At 33.8% G+C, this 18050-nt stretch overlaps 1 protein-coding gene across 13 annotated transcripts in view; it reads right to left on the bottom strand.

Moving 5' to 3' along the window:
- The window catches only part of KCNMA1 (potassium calcium-activated channel subfamily M alpha 1), a 526598-nt gene that overhangs the window by 106582 nt on the left and 401966 nt on the right, over window positions 1–18050 (bottom strand). For all 13 annotated transcript variants that reach the window (XM_072871308.1, XM_072871302.1, XM_072871307.1 and 10 more), the window contains 2 exons: window positions 15626–15694; window positions 2490–2576 (listed from right to left, as the gene is read on the bottom strand). In XM_072871308.1, coding sequence (XP_072727409.1) covers window positions 2490–2576; window positions 15626–15694 — 156 coding nt within the window. The remainder of the gene's footprint in view (window positions 1–2489; window positions 2577–15625; window positions 15695–18050) is intronic.

Raw genomic sequence — 18050 nt, 5'->3', positions numbered from 1 at the left:
CTGTGAAATTATCTTACTATTTCCAAGAAGCAAAATGTAAAATGAATAAGCCTTCTCTAAGCATTTGTATACTTTGCTGCAGAAAGTTTCTGGTCTTCAAAATATTGACCTTCCACCAAAGAGAAAACAAACTGCCTCCAAGGAAATGAGAATAAAATATTTTTCAAACCATGAGCCGATGTTCATAAGCAAGGAGGAGAAAACTGCCTCCAATTTTTACAATCTCTCCCCAATCCAGCTGTAAGCCCCTGTACTGAACAAGAATCTACTATCAGAAATACTCCCTCACAAAACTTCATGATACGAATTGGAGATAGGTCATTTCTACGTATCATGTTTCTGAAGTCCACTGCAGCACAAATGTCCTAAAGAATACCTTCAATCCTATGTGCAAAGTCAAGAGCAAATGCCTGAAGTGATTGCTGTAATAAAATTATCCTTCTATATAATTGGGTTGCAGTAAGTGGATTTGAAGCATGTGGATTTCTGATGTTAGCACTAGCATGTAAATGGATAAAGAATAATAAAGATGCAATTCATATAGTTTGTATTATATTTAAACACTCAACATTCTACATGAAGCTATTTACCTAGACATAATTGTGTCTAGGTATAATTATTTCTAATGTGAAACTGTTGTTCTAAAAATGCAAAAGTAGTTCTAGCAAGAAGAGTAATTGAACATTGCACGTTATATTTCATTGTGAAATACATACTTGATAAATATGAATAGGTTTAGCTTAAAGGAGCTGAAATTTCTCCATTAGCATGTAACACAAAACCAGAATAATTTAATTTGAATTTCAGGTATGTAACATGTTTAATTTTGCTTTATTAAAAAATCCTTTTTTTCCCCTCCAAAATATCTCAATTTTAGAACATTTTTCTCACTCTGATTCATAGCTCAAAAGGGTGAAATCAACACTTTACATAATTGTTTTTGTTAGTTGAAACACATATGATAATCATTTGCTTTGCACAGAACAGCTAAGAAACGTGGTAAGGGAGGCAGCATGTTTCTAAACAAAGCCTTCTGCAAAAAGCAAGGCAGAAGTGGGAGTTTTGTTTCAGCTTGCTATTAGATAAAACGTGCTAGATGAATGATGTGTAGATTTTCTCTAAACACATTAATAACAGTCAACTTCTCCCTGTTAAAAATGTTATGCCAGGTAATTTTTACTTACAGTCTGGAATAATTTCATAGGAGAGTGTAAAATGCCTTAAAAATGAAAAAAAGCTAGCATCTCAGTAAAGGAATGTGAAGACAGTTCTGTATATTCAAATGGAGAAAAGCACTGGAAAGGAAAAGAACTATACGCTGAAAAGCAGCGTACCTGAGGCAATGCTGGATGGAAATACTCCAAAGATGGTGCTAGAAATATGAGAGGACAGGAGCACTGCCGTTCTGTTCTGTACGCTTCACCTAGCCAAAAATTACCTTAGCTATTTCAACAAAAATAGAATTCAAGTTCTCAGTGATGTCACTGTTTTGATGTTTTGACTTTCTTTAAATATTCGTGGCAAACATGCATTGCTTAAAAATTATTTTCACTATAATTTAATCAGAAAAAGTTTAGGACATAGTAAATGTTATCACTTGAATATTTCATCATTCTAAGTATAGGATTTAGTTAAAATATCTACCTCAAGAAGAACATCAAGTAAAAATCAGATTCTTGATAGCATGACTTACAACAAAAATACAAATTATGAGAAAGCACTCAGCTGCAAATATTCCTTTTCTTTTTTATTTTTTTTTAAATCTTAGAGATATTGAATAATCATTTCTTTTAAAAATTATTTTCTCACATTGCTCTTTTATTTCTTCCAAGCATATTATAATCTTAACAAACAAGAGTACACATGTTTGGTCCTAAACACAATACCATAAAACCCCTTTTCATTCAACTCAAATCTAATACAGCCAAGTACAACGAATCAGTGAATTTGTCTACAATGGTTGGGATATACTACACTGTTGTAGTTTGATTTAGTATTATAAGGCCACAGAGTATGTAGTTCCAGTAAAGAAAAATGACAAGAACATAAATATTATCCTGCTAATGCAATTACTGAATGCATACAGTAGCTTGCTCACATCAAATATTTGCCAGAGTCTATAAGTACTCTAAACCTGAAACTTGGACAAAACTGTAATCCCTGTCCTCTCTCAAAGTAATTCCACTGAGACAAATTAATTACAGAGAAATCAGATCAAAATATTTTACTTTTTCTAGTAGGACTAAGAAAAAAAGCCTCTTCATTTCTTTTCACATCTGCTGTAAAATTATTTATTTTCCTTGATATTTAGGACCATAGTTAAGAAAATGGCAAGCACACATGGTTGGTTCACTACAGTACCAACTCAATTTCCCCTAAGACTCTTTAAACAGATAATAATGAAAATTAGGTGAGGTGTTTACATGTAAAAAAACCCCAGAAATTAAATACTATATGTTTAAATTTAAAGATAAAAATATATGAATTACCTTTTTACTTCTTTGGCATCACTTGCAATGAAGAATCCTAAAGTACCTTCTTGAATCTTGACATGGTTTCCAGGATTGATTAATATGCTGCTCAGTGAAACAAGCACAAAAACAACAAAACCGTAAGTTTAAATTACTTTTAACTGAATGTTCCAAAATAGCTTTATTTGGTTCTGTTATAGGGGACCCACTAGTTAGGAAAGGCTGCAAGGAAATTTTAAGCCATTCTTCCCTGAAATTTCCAATCAAATAGCAGTTTCACATGCTTTTTGCAAAAACTTGTTTGAGACAGTCACATGCCTCCACCTATAACAACATCATTTAGGTATTTACAACTGTTTTCTTATGTTTTTGCATTAAACATAGACTATACAAAATAACAAAGCCTCTCAGAAACATGATGTGTAAAGCTGAGCATTTCAGCTTTCGTGTTCTGTAATGCAAAGTGGTGAAAAATTCACAATACGGTGAAAAGGGAAGAACCAGCAACCACCACTCAATAACAATACAAAATATCATTTATGAAGCTAAACCCTTTGATGCAAATTTTTGCCAATTTCTAGTGAAATAGAATGTTAATGGGACCCCTATCTGGACATATAATATTATTGTTTAAAATAATAAATACACACATACACTCAAGGGGAATGGTACAAGACAACCAGTCACGATAGCTGAAAAAACATAAAATGAATAGAAAATTTTTAAAACACTGCTATGGAGCCATGGAAGAACAAAAATAACCCAACCACACTGACAGAATAGCCTCAGCTAAATTTGATGAAGGAAATTATAAACTGCTATCAAGAAGTGAGGTACTCCACGTCTCTCTACAACATATCTTTTTTATTTTCATAATAATTTAACACTAGATTTTAGGTAAGGCAATTTGCAAAGTACCAAGCTAAATATGAATATACAGATAGAGACAGATGTAAATATATTCTTGAATAAGTTTTATTAAAGTGTAATACAACTAAGCTTTTGACCTGCTAAAACTTAATAAAGCTTGTCAAAAGTTCTCTCTTTTTTGTCTTTTATTAAAACTTAGCCCTTGTAAATCAAAATGTAGTAATGGCACACATATGCAATTTACAGTAAATAAAGACTACCAGCAATTTAAACACTTGTGGATTTAGCAAAAAGTTATTTTGGGGAAGTATATATATACAAAAATAAATAAAGCACATTTCTGAACAGACATACTTTACTAAAATTTGAAGGCCAAAAATCTTTCATGTTATTGTTAGGAGGGAAAATGGGTCTCCACAGATCTCTTATTCAAGATGTTATGTATTATCTAAACATTAGTAATAAATTACTGTGACAAAAAATACACCTGAAAGCTTTATAAAGAGAACATTGTTTTGCGTGATTACACATGCCCACAAGGCCCTATGAAAAGAATATGCAGGCTGCAAAATAAAGCGCTCATGAGTTAAGGATTAAAAGGTTGGTCATGCGGCCATAATTCAGCCCCCATTATGTAGACATTATGATACCATTCTTAATTTAATAGCCACAAACTACTTTCTTCTCACAACCTGGAATTTCATTAAGTGTTTTTACTGCCATTACTCCAGGCATGGCTTCACGTAGTTTATCTTTCTTTAAAATCAGCATCATATTTTACTTATGTATTTTTCTGCAGTGTTCATCAATATAGCATGCAGAAGATTCACAAATACATAATTCATTTTACAAGAAGAATGGAGATATAGTATTATCCCATTTTACAGATGAGAGATTAAGTCACTATGAGATATAGTAGCTATTAATTTGGGATGCCTACAGGCCATTCTTTGTAAGTATTTAGCATTGTATAGCTCCGCATACACCTTCTAGGGACTTTTGCTGTAAGAATGCTCAGCATTTCCAAAAGCCCAGCCTCTGGTTCCCAAAATAATACACACTTAATCAGAAGTCATCTGTAAAAGGTTTGATTTAAATTATTAGCTCACTCTCACATAGATATTCTGTGGCAGAGGCTGGAACAGAAATTAAATCTCAAAGAAAGCATTTACGCAGATATCCTCCCTTTTCCTTCATTCACAGTTTCAAGCTTTGCAACAAAAAGGAGAGGAGAACTACAGAAAATGGAGGTCATCACCACAGAAAGCAGGTTCATCTCCACAGCACACTTCAGTAGTATTGCAAAAAATGAAACGTGATGGTGTAAATAACGCCTACATCATGCACACAGATAAATGGGATGAATTAAAGTTGCCCAGCTAAACTTCACAACTGGTATTTCTTTTGTTAGTGTATTGGGCTTAATGGTTGCGCTTGCAAACAAAACATTTACCTAGTGTAGTTTTAAAATGCAATTTAACAGGTTTTAAAATGGAATAAAACAGACAGGAAAAAAACCAAAACAACCCCACAAGAATTTCTTCATATGAAACCAGTCACTCAAGTCACAAACAGGTTGGAAAATATAGATTCCCTGCACAAACTTTTGTCACTTGAGCCAAGAGAGCACTTACTAAGCTGTTACAGAGATACCCTAACAGGCCATCACTAAGGGAGATGAGACATACACTCTACCGGTACACTCACAGAAAAAAGTTGAGAATGGCCCATCTTAAAGCCTGCAAGCCTATGTGAGCCTAGATAAGTCATTTCTCAAGAACCAGGAGAGAATCTTTCTGCCACTAACTCCAAAGTCTTTCTGCCAAAACTTTCTATCATGTCCGTAACTGCATCCGTGTTTCAGTCTCCACCTTTCCTCTTCCCTGTCTGCTAATCCTTAATCTGCCATTATGATGAGAATTTAGCTGTTAAACTCAAAAATCTTCTACAGATGCTAGTCTCATTTATTTCTACTATACTGTTGCTTCTACAATATGCAAAGACTTGTAACATGGTTAGGGTTGGCTATTTTTCTTAGGTTCAAATGGCTACTGTTCTGTTAGAAAAATACTTTTTCTGCCCTTATTTCATTCTTCACCCTTAATCACAGAAGCATTACATTCATTCTTTTCAGTGAAAACAGATGAACACGTTTCTTTATGTAGACCCACTTTTTTTTTTTTCTCACCCCATTCTTGGAGATAGATAAACCATACCCAAACAGTAAAAAATCCTACCAAAAGCTCAACAACCCAAACTCCACAAGCTGGGGTAACCACTACATATGTAAATGTTCACTCCCCCTCACAGAACTTAAAATTTGACGAAGTAATAAGCAAATGAAGCAGTTCTTTTAAGAGGTAGTAAACATAATCTTAAATCAGAGGTAACTGGCTTCATTTAGGATGTAATGAATTGTGAGCATGATTTTGTATCTCAAGGTTTTCTGAGACACATGAAATCAATTCAGATGGGTCAGTGTATAGACTTCATTTTTGTCAGATCTTATACTTCATTCACATATATTTATTTTCACAAATACAATGTATTTAAAGCCACAAAATATAGACATGATCACAGTTAATGCAGTATGACCCCAGCAGCAAAATCTTCTGTTGGGAATAAAAATTAATTTGCCCCATGACTGCTATTGGCAAAGAGTTACGGCAAAGGCTCATAAAGCTTTGGGTTTATATACACACTGATATTTAACCAGAGCAACATCATGAGCAATTTCTACTGAGTGTATATGGATTTATTAAATATGCTGCTTATTAAAGCAGCAATTGAATTATTTCTTATGAGACCTGTAGTGTCATTAGCTGAAGTTATGCTTTGATAAGCACTCACTTTAATATGTACAGCAAGGGAAATGCTTTGAATTAAAAGAACAGAATATAGGGAACAAAGAGGACAGAGAAAAATAAAACAGGTTTATGAGCATACCAAGAAGAATGCATCCATCAGTTATTTAGAGATGCATGTATGTTTTTAAGCAGCTCATGAAAATATGCATATATATATGTCCCCACAGTTGAGAAGATAAGTACATGGCAAAGTAAATTGGAGTTTTAAGAGAGAAAGCTTCAGCTAATATCTCATTTTTATGTATCTCCAAGGCTGGGGAGTTTTGCGGATTTAGGAAGATGTAGGAAAAGGGAGAAAAGGACAGAAACTCATTACGTTTAATAGCAACATATATAGCTAATTCATATGCATTCTGTGCCACGCATTGGGAAAAATGCTGTTGAAAATTACATCCCTGATTTTTCCAAATATAAGTTTTTATCATAAAATATATATTTTTTTTAATCTCCTAAATCAGCCCATGAAATCAAACAAGGAATGCCAAATAGGTTAAAAGCATCTAAGATCTTGATCAAACTTTATAGTTTTATAACATTTCTAGTTTAAGTTACCTCAGAAACTAACCAAGTAATAGCAAACTCAAAAAACTTTTAGTCACAATTTCCTTAACAATTCCAGTTCCAGAAATACATTCCTCAGGACAAGCTTTTCATGACAGGGGTCACATGTCACTGCAAAAAAAAAAATTATCTTTTGACTTGCTTGCTCCTTCACACATGAACATTTAGAATACATGGCAATTACAGCCACGTAAATTGAATATGTGTAAATTAGATATGATTTAATGTGTTTTACAGGAATTTCATGTAGTTCATCAGCATGAACTTAGGAGAAGCCAGTTCCATTACTCTATGATAATACAACAATTTGTAAGCCACTCGTGGAACAGAATACGAAGTTTGGAAACCTCTGCTTTACACTTATCTGATGTCTAGCAAAAGTCCATTTGTGAAACAAGATTCACTTGGTGACTAGGTATAAGATCACACATCTAAGAGCAACAAAAACGTCACACATTAAAAATGTAGAAATCACCCTTGAATTCAGTTGTACTCTCAGGAATCACAGAATGAATCATAGAATGGTTTGGGTTGGAAGGGACCTTTAAAGATCATCTAGTTCCAACCCCCCTGTAATGGAAAGGGATATTTTTCACTAGAACAGATTGCTCAAAGCCCCATCCAACCTGACATTGAACACTTAAAGCTCAGGAAAGAATCAGGAACAGTAGGATCTATACATTGAAACTGAGTTCCCAGACTGACTGAAATATAAGCAGGTGAAGCACAAATGGGAATCAGTGCACATTTGAGATGCACAGTTAAAAAAAAAAGAAAAATTCAAATGTGGTCAGAAAAATTCTAGACAAACGCTTATGGATCAAACGCTTAGACATACATTGTTCAATGAAAAGTTAAGACAGGACAAGATGACTTTTTCATCTGTCAGTGGAGAACAGATATCTGTTAGTAACTCTGACAGTGTGTTAATTTTGATCAATTTACTCACTTGTTGGATTATATCTTTCTGATGTTTTAAGTATATATGCTACCTTCAGTAAAATACAGATACATGTAAATATCTGTTCATCCATTTTTATTCACCTGAAACTACCCCAGAATGAGCACTGCTCAATACCTTTTTGGTAGTGCATGGATGATTGGCTGCACAATACAACAATATTGTGACCTAGATAAAGAATACCGTATTATGTCTTCCCTTAAAGCATTAAAAGTGAGCTAAGGTTTTGATTACTATTTGCAGGTCTTCCATGTTTTGCTAAACTTAAAGATATTTGATGGAGAACCTGATAGTTGGAGGTTTGAACCGTAGGACAATTTGTGAACTGACACTTTGGGGCAGGACTAATTCCCTCCAACTATTTATTTTTTACTCATTTCTGTTGTTGGGTGATTTTTATTTGTCTCCTGCTTTCAAATATCATACGTGCTGGACTCAAACTATGTTTCTTGGGTTGAAACAGCATTAGAAACTTTGATGACTAATATCTTTTCATATTATTAGAATATATAAAACATTATTTCTAATAAATTTTCAGTATACAAAAATTTCAGTAAAAGATGAAAAATACTTCCTGTAGCTTTCTGTAACATTCAGCTATCTTCTGTGTGAACCACACGGAAAAAACAATCAATCAGCTTCAGAGTCTGAACCGTCGTTACACTGTATGCATTATTGGTAAGACACTTGCTAAGTGGCATGGCTCCACAATTTCCTTTGCACAGCTTGAAACTGAGTAGGCTTCCATTACTGCTGAAGTTGTAAATAGACATAACTTTGAAATCTTAATCTAGACACAGCATTTATATAGTAGATGACTCTCAGATTTGTATAAATGTCAGTCTGCTCTGAGAAGAAAATGAGGGATCTTAATAAGATGGAAGAGGTGCAGTAAAGGTCTTAAAACTGAGCTGATAAAGGCACATGGAGATGCCCAGCAAGCACAGCACAGAAAATAGGCAAGGGTAACAACATTTTAGCAGCACTATATGAAGACTAAAAACTGGAAGACACAGATAAGGTCAATCAGGAGGGACGTACACTGGAAGAGGTCTTTTAAGAATTTTCCCTCTCAACAGCCTCAGTTATGTACTATTCTTGTTTGTTCTTACTTTCAAGGTTACATTTTAGACAGCACTAAAGGTGGGATACATCTCATCTGTCTTAGAATGGAAGCTGCTTTCAAGAACTGTCTCTCTCTTCCCTTGCAATTATGGACTAAGTCTGGATGACTAAAAGGAGATTAGACATCTAATGTTTAGATTGATAAAGTTAGGTTAGATGAATCCCATTATCAGTGACCAATTGAACAGTTCATCCCTGCGTCAAGGAAACTTGTCTGATTCAGTAACACCCCTTTTTTTTTTCAGATTTACAGCTACCCTTGTAACTGCCATCATCGTGGTCTAAAAAAAGAAAAGATCAATTGTTGAATTAAATGAAACAAAAATGGAAAATTTTGACTAAACAAATGACAAAAGCTGTAACAACTCTGTTTTAAACCTTGTGGTAGATGTACTGTACCATTCCCCATGCGACTGAAACAGTAGCAATATCACCTAGTAATCAGGAAGATATAATATTGTTTAAGTACTATTAACACATTATCTAAAACAAGACTAGGTGGTATTACAGGCTATAGCTACCACATTTTTAAATAAAACCAGCTACTCTTCTTGGTTGTTTCATGCCATGCCCAGATGAAATGCACCACTATTAGCATAATGGCCTTTTAAGATGTACCATGTCATTCACACAACTATAGAATTAGAATTACAAAATTAGTTTGAGACAGTATTTTTTGTTTCAGGGTATGTTTTGAAGTGGAGTGTGAGGGTAGGTGCACAAATCCCACAGTGGGAGTTGCGTGCATACCAGCTTCACACTGATTGTAACTCATAATTATTGCTTCTTTCTTCTGGGCTCTACCATTGACATTAATTCAGATCCCTATTGCTCTACACAGAAAAATCCAGTAAGACACTGAAAAGAATACAAGGCAAAAGACACAGTGCACATTACATGCTACTGTATATTAAAGCTTAATTACTACAAGCATATAAAAGGTTGCTCCCAGGAGTTAAGTTCTTTACAACAGCAGCCACTAAGTCATGGTCTATAGGATGTGCATAAGGTATTTTATTGCGGCATAGTCCAAACTAGTTCAACGGTGCTGGTGAATTCAATACACTTTGAAACAATTGAATTATTCCTTCTGGTTCCAGAAGTGATTGATAATCAGTACAATGAAGCAGCACAATATACTTTATTCTGGGAGCAAGCAACTTCATTTGGTACAATACTTCTTCATATTGCTCATCATGCCAGCATTAACATGCCTTCACCACAAGATAATATATACTTAAAAGCAAGAAGCGAAGTAGAGGTGCAACAACTGCAGATCCTTGAAGATGCTAAGTGTTGCAGTAACTTCTCTGCAGTTGGATCATATCAGTAATGCCAAACTGACAGGAAGCCACCTCTCTTTTCACACATCTACTCAGAAACCACAGGAGAAGAAGACTAAAAATTAAATAAATATAACACATACAACACACGCAACAGAACAGACATGGAAAGTAAAGTTTGGAGAGTATGATGAAGAAGGAAATTGAAATGTCTGGACAATGAGAAGGGGTCTCCAAAGAGCACCACTGACAGTCAGACTGCTATAAGCAATCAGAAAAACAAAGCTGTGAGGGGGAAGAGAAATGACAAGAGGCGAGGATATGGAAGAGCATGCCTTATTTACTTCATCCAAACCAACAGCAGCAAGATAGAATGTAGACTAGAGAGAGGCTCACAGCATGGTATACCAAAAGAAAATGCAAAACATGCCATCCCAAAGAAAAAACAAAACCGAGAAACAAATACATTCGGTAACATCTTCATAAATGAGCTTAATAAATGTCGTTAAAATGAATGTGACATATAGTACAAACTATCCATGGCACTTTCACTGGAACAGTACAATAGCTTTAATGAGTACTGTATTATGAATAACTGGGCTCAAAACAGGACCAGCAATGCAAAGAATCAAGTGTTTGGTTGTTGTTAATGGAAGGTGAGACTACAAGAGAACGTGAACTACGGTACTGTAAGACGTGTTTTGAGGGAAGACTCTGGGGAAAGGTGGACACCAATGAAGGTGTGAATATGGAGACAATATGGCAGCACAAGGGCTGGTAAAGACAAAATATACATTGTCACGATACAGTACAAATGAAAAAAGAGGAGGGGAGATGTTAACAGTAAAGTCTGCTTTTCAAATGCAACAATCTGATACACCAATTACTCCACAAGGAGGAAAAAAAAAAGAAGCCTAAAAAACTTATACTGTTTTATTTTGTACTTCCTGCAAAGAAGTTAGTGCGTGAGTCACAAGAAACAATGGAGAGACAAAATGCTATTCTCTCTCCTCTTTGAGATTGGGGGCTCATATATAAATATACACACAGATATATATATATATACACACACACATAGACAGATGAATATATATATATATGTATATATGTGTGTGCATATACAGAGAAAGATAGACAAAGATGTTATCTTCCTGTGTTCTTGGCAAGGAATTAGTCCTGAAGTTAGAAGGAGTGGAGGTAGGATTGAGGTTGGAAGGAAAGGTAACGAAGAGGGCATACCGCTTTCGGCTTCTGCAAACGACAAGAAAAAAATTGCAAATCAAACACTTTGATAAGAAATCAACTGACACCAAAGCAAGAGCAAAAAAACCCTTAATTTAAAAGTCTTCAAGGCTGAAAGGTTTTTCTGCTGTGAATGAGAACAAATATATGGATAGACAAAGAGAAAATTTAACAAGAGGAGTAAACATGGGGTGCAGGAGGGAAGAATCCTGGTTAGGTTTTCCTTCTTGCTTACTCACGTGGAAAAAAGAAAAAAAATAAGAGGAAAAAGGAAGGCAAAAATATCTCTAAAAGGTACTTCAGATGAGGAGTTTGAATGTCTGCATTATGAACTGATATTTTTTGCTATCTGTTCAGCAAGCTCTGCTGGGACATTGTCAGGTTGATGTTCTCCATGTTCCTTTAGCATTTTTTCTACAGAAGAAACAAAACCTCTCTACAAATGAATTAAGAAAGACCATTTTTTAAGCTAAAGTATTTTGCTTGCATCAGGGACACAAAAACTTATCTAAGAAGTGCTTCTTGCTCTTAATAACTGATTATAATACTCCCAGATACTAATTAGAGATGAAGGAATGGCTAACTCATATTGTGACCTGGAACTACTCAAGTGCAGACCTTAGTAACTGGCCAGAAACCCACTAAATTCAGTCACGTTTTGTAAACTCAGAGGTTTCTTTGATAACTGAGCAGTAATTTAAACATTATGAAATATATAAATGTAAAGGTAAAAAAAAAAATCTAATCATGGCTATTTTAATTAAGATACCTTGATGAGAAACAGTTGCCTAAAAAGATAAACATACTATAGATACTTTACCCATGATTTGAAAATGAGTTTGTATTTATCATATCTATGACTATATTACCTATATTTAGGCTTCAAAACTTTTAACTTCTGCTTTTAAGCAACCTTGTAAAATCACAAATTGTTTATAAATAACAATCTACTACTGTCAAAACTTGTTATCAAGGTGTGCTTCTTGTTCTGTGTAGCTTTATTAGGAGTCAGGAAAAAAGGAGAAAAATACCCAACTGCGAGCAGGAAGCTCAGCTACTGCCAACTTGTGTATTAATATTAGCTTGGATTGAGTTCTGATTATTTATAATTACTATTGATCTCAAATTCCCTATGGTAGAGTTAATGGAATTTGGCTGTAAATCAGAAAGCTTTAGAAAACGGGCATCTAGGAGACTGCCTGGGAAAAAAAAAAGTGCATAGGTAGGTGAGTATTTATACCATTCTAAATGTAATGAAGACATTAACAAAGTCAATGAAAATTCTGCCACTGACTTAAAATGGTACTAGGATTTACCCTTAACACTGAGGTGAAAATTTACAGAGAGGATTAGGAAATTTAGAATGCCCTCACATTACCACTTTTGAGAGCTGCACAAACTTCTGAATTCACTTTGTGTTGCTTTAGCTCTGAGTACAAAGTGAAGGCAGATAAAACTAATCTTAAAAGAAAACTCCCTGTGTAAGTAAAAAAATTAGATATATAATTTACTTATACAGATATTCTATTATATCTATTATATCTATTCAATATTATGACTAGTAACAAAAAATAAACTGGTGGGAGTAAGATCTTCTCATCCCTTAGGCAGAAAGAATGCTTTGAAAATGTTCTCTGTTCCTGAAAATTTTCTGTTCCTGAAAATACTGGTCCTACATCTGTCTCAGCTATTGGCAGGAAATACTAGCTCTTATTAAAAGAGTGCCACCTAGATAATATTCTAAATTTTTATTTATATATATCATTGTTGCTTTAAATTGTAAACTATGTAAAACCTGTTCAGTTTTACAAAATATGAATCTAAACTATAATTATAAAATAAATCAGACCAGAGTGTTGGTCACTCTTATAAAGAGTGAAAGCTAAAAGGGTACCATAATCAGTTCCCCCTTCAGCTTTATGAAGAATTACCAATGAAGAACTTAAGATATGAAGTAGAATAAAATATTCCCAAAGTAAACATCAACAAACGTAATTGGCAAATGACAAATTTATCTTGTTCAAAGACAGCTTGCACTTGTAAACTGTGTTATTCTGATTTTTATATTAATTCCCCATCTTTTCATTTAATAAGATACAAGGAAATGCAAGTATATCTAAGAAGTGACAAACTGAAGTTTTGTTCCATTACCCTTCTGGTTAGACTAAAAGGTTCCAGGCTCAGAAAACCACAAATATGTACTTAACATATTTGGGTTGAAGAGCACAGGAACAAGTAGAACAGTAAAGATATGCTGCAGGTAGCTCTGTGATTCACTGAACAGTGACTATAAAATTATCACTGGTTAATACAGCCAGCAGATATTACTGTGGATCAGGGTTACAAGAAAATGTGAATACCTAGCTTACATGCTCTCCTCGTTACATACATATTCACAAAACCCAGCTGTTAACATCCTTTTGTTAGTATTGTTTCCTGCAATTTTTAGGCTCTTTTTTTCTACCAAATTAATTAATTGTGAACTGTTACCTGCGTGGCTTTAAGTAAGAAGGAATATATGATTGTATCACATTGTGTTACTTTTTGTGGGATCCTTGTGATTAAGAACTCAATCCAACTCCCACTGAAGTTAGTGGAAAGAATGATACGGAAGCCATGAATAATCTGTTATTACTGAAAAAGACTGTAATAATAGCACTTATGTAAGTAAATGACAGCTGAAGTAATGACAACCTGAAGTTGGGCAATAATTCTTAGGAGAACCAACAGAAACCAAATATTTTCTAATATTGGAAACACAAAATCTGGTAAATAGTTCCACTGCTGTTACTATCGTATTTTTCATTTTTCTAGGAAGAGATTAAACTGTTCAGAGACAAAAGAATAATAAATCATTTGCTTTACATTAGCTAATGTGGAATAAGATCATTCAATGGAAAAGTATTTTAAGAGCCCATGGGAGCTGGAAACATGAAAAATCTGATATCTCAAAGGAAAAAAAAAGGATTTCTTAATAGGATTTCTTAAAAGGATTTCTTTTCCATAGGTGGCAAAAATAATATACAATAGCACATACACCACTTCACATATCACTTTATAACATAGGAAAGAATCAAGCAAAACCAACTATAGGGCATGGAAATACTCTTATAATACAGTTGTAACATTTCATTTTCCATGACAAATGCCCCACATAGGTTTTACAGATATTTTTAATAAAGAATGACAACATATAATAATAAACACTAAAATAAACTTTCAAAACCTCAGAAATTGTGGCATGAGCTCAAATGACAGAATTGGTTCTCCTGCAAGGAGAAACAATTGCCCTCAAAAGTTTTAGGTAACTAGTGGCCAAAAATAAGATGAACTAATACATATCGTTCCAGATTTACTACAGTAGTACAGAATATAATTTTTGACAAAGGAAAATAAAATTCAGCTCAGAGTCAGTATTGTCATATTTTTATTATATGCGCTTCCGCATGTTGCAGAGCACATTTATAACATTTTTGTTATAGAAAAAAGAATGTTGTGTAAAGCACTGATGGACAAGTTGATAGAAGATTGACTCCAATGTTCACTCAGATTTTTATGAATCTTTGTACAAAACACCTGCAAGAAACACTTCTTTTTCCTGTCTGTGAATCTGTACTAATAATAATGAATTATTTCCTTTTTGGTTGAAGAAAGGAGTCAGACAGTTGGTAATTTCAAGGCTAAATTAATCTTTTCCAATTTCATTATGTTATTCATATATGCAAGTTTTGTCAGAACAGATATCATATAAATACTATGTTTATCGTATATTTCTGTTTATGCTGTATCCTATCTAAATTGGTTCTTCCAAACTCATTTAAATGAATTTATTATTTTGAGAATACATGTAGCCATAATAAACTTTGATATCACATCTGTTTTCCACTTTTCCATTTTCAGTAAAATAAGTTGGACCTCCATTTAAAACTGATAGACTATGAACAAAAACATTGTAAGTTTTTGTTTAAGTAAAAATGAATTGCACTTCTGGAGATGGCACATATGTATCACTGTCCCCCCACCTTCTACTAAATGTTCTGACTTAAATTAATTTTAGGGAAGAAGAATAGGGCAGAAATAAAAGCCTTTCAGTGCTATGTGAACTGGTGTAATGTGATGGCATGCTAATTATACTCCGAAATGTTTAAAAAACATAATAACAGCTATGTTCATTCTGAAAAAAAAGCAAGCAAAATTCTTGACAGTGCATTCCAGAACTTCAAAATTTGTAGGCATTGAACATACCTGCTTTCTCGTTTTTCCGACTTGTATTCTATGGCTATCATTAAGAGCTTTAGTTTCGCAAACACCAGTCTGCAGGAAGAGAAGAGGCCAAGAGTCAGTCCTTTTTCACAACCAACATCACATGTAGCAATGGCTGTGGGGTATGTATTTTCTTTGAGAACTTACACTAAGACCTTTTCCCATTTTTTTCAGTTATGTATACACACAACATATATTAAGCTCTTCCTATTTTGAACATATTTTCCTAAAAATATAAACTGAGAAGTTGAGAACAGTACCATAAGCACCAACACTATGTTTACCAAGTCTGCTTAAGCAGTAATAACAAAGGTCATGATACGCAACATGAAATTGCATTTGGCTATAGTTGTGGATGTCTTGAAGAAATTTTTCAAATCTTTGCTTATATGTCGGTTGTAGCGTGCATCCCTTAGAAAATATGTATGTACTAAGCTAAGATGAGAGTACACTATTAATAAGTCAACATTTGCCAACTACTGTCACAGAGGAACAGCATGACCGGAAGTAATTTCTGACCAATATATGGGAAGCGCATTCTGACACTGTAATACACATTTTTTTCAGTTGTAAAAATCTGTACAAGCGGCTATTTATTAAAACAACTCAGGGGTGATATTCATAGACTTGCAGAACTGAGTTAGCACAACACCATTTGCTTCAAGCTAATAGGCTCTCTGAGAATAAAAAAAGAAACCAACCATTTTTTTTTTAAATAACTAGAAACCATTTTCCAATTTTGTCATTGAAGTGTATGCAAATTCAATGCTACTCGCTTCCTGTGCTATGAATTTGTCACAAATTATTCTAAGGCTCACCTTTCAATTCTGTATCATACGCTAACTTTTCCAGTGCTCAGTGCTTCTCTACAAACTTCCTTACTTCAGTGTTATTAATATTTTTGCATATATTTTGAGAATATTTATTTTCTTTAAGCAAAAATCTAAGCAATATTCTGCATAGTTTGCATCAGTCACATACTTAGCAGGAAACAAGGAATTGGCTGCTGAACTGATAATATTCCATTTCTATAATAAGTTTCAGAAATCACTATGAACAGCTAATTTCTGCTATTTCTTCAGGACAAGAGAATAATTACAGATAAACATGGATGTAGGGGTTCTGACAATGCTGAGGCAATGTGCTGCATATCACATATGGATATATACAATAGAATTTACTTTGCATTCTTTAAATTTCGCAATGTAATACTTGAGTATATTTTTTCTTCAAAATTTTTCCTTTTAAAGGATTGTAGAAGTACCTCTGTAGTCTCCTTGTTTGGGGAGGCAGGTGATATCTCAGTATTGGGAAGTAATACAGAAAGACAGATGGGGCAAGATTCATTTAACTTGTTTTCAAAATCAATTAAAACTCTTATTCTATTCCCAGAACTCCAGCCAATGTCAGAAATGGGCAGACAAAATCCTGATAGTTACTGAATTCTTGATTAGCCCATTATCTCCCTCAATATTAACAGGTTAATGAAGCCTGAGTATCAGCTTCAAAAAAAGAAAAATAAAATAAAAAATTCAATTTTCAAACATATTAACACTAGAGTACCCCATACATTGTATTAAGACTATTACTTATCTGTTTTAAAAAAGATGATATAATAAAATATAACTTCATGAGCCATGAATGTCAAGAGTTCTAAATCTATTTATTTTGACCACCTATATTCCTTTAGGAAACACAACTTCTCTTCCTTGGTTTTCTAGTATTTGATAGCGTATCTATATATGTATCTTCCTACAAAGAAAGAAAAACAACAAACCCAACATAAAGAGATAAGCACTATGCTACCATAATATTTGGCATCAGTTTCTCATTCTTATCTATAGATTTACTAAAAATATTTAAGTGGTAAAATAAATAGGTTTACATGCACTTGGTGACGCAATTAAACATTAGGATTAATAAGTCTCACCATTTAACTGTATTGCGCAAATGTAGTTCGATATGACTAAAATAAGAAACAAAGATCTTATACCTGCTTTTTCCCCCAGATACATAAAGAACCTTGTAATAAGAAGTTAGAACACTTTTTATCTCAAATTATTATGTAGAAGTCCACAAAAATTGTCAATGACAGTACATGAGACATTAATTTCTATTTTATTTTCAACTGTCAGCATCATCTGCTAACTACTGATGAACACAGATGGCCATGAACAAAGGCTCTTAAGAATTTCAGTCTGACTGTTTCTATCTACCCAGAGAGAAATAAATTGGTTTTGACATTAAATCTTCCTTCTTTACTGGTAAGACTATCATTGGCATAAATTAACCATAGATACCTGCTGTATTATTTGCATGTGAAAGTACTGGGATATTTAGAATTTAAAAAAATTATCATTCTCCTTTCTGAGTAGCAAAACATGAAGATATAAGCTTGATTAGTTCT

This window comes from Ciconia boyciana, chromosome 8, assembly GCF_034638445.1.
Source record: "Ciconia boyciana chromosome 8, ASM3463844v1, whole genome shotgun sequence".
Classification (NCBI taxonomy): Eukaryota; Metazoa; Chordata; class Aves; order Ciconiiformes; family Ciconiidae; genus Ciconia; species Ciconia boyciana.
Note: the sequence above shows the minus strand (reverse complement) of the source record. Positions and strands in the feature narration are given on the sequence as shown.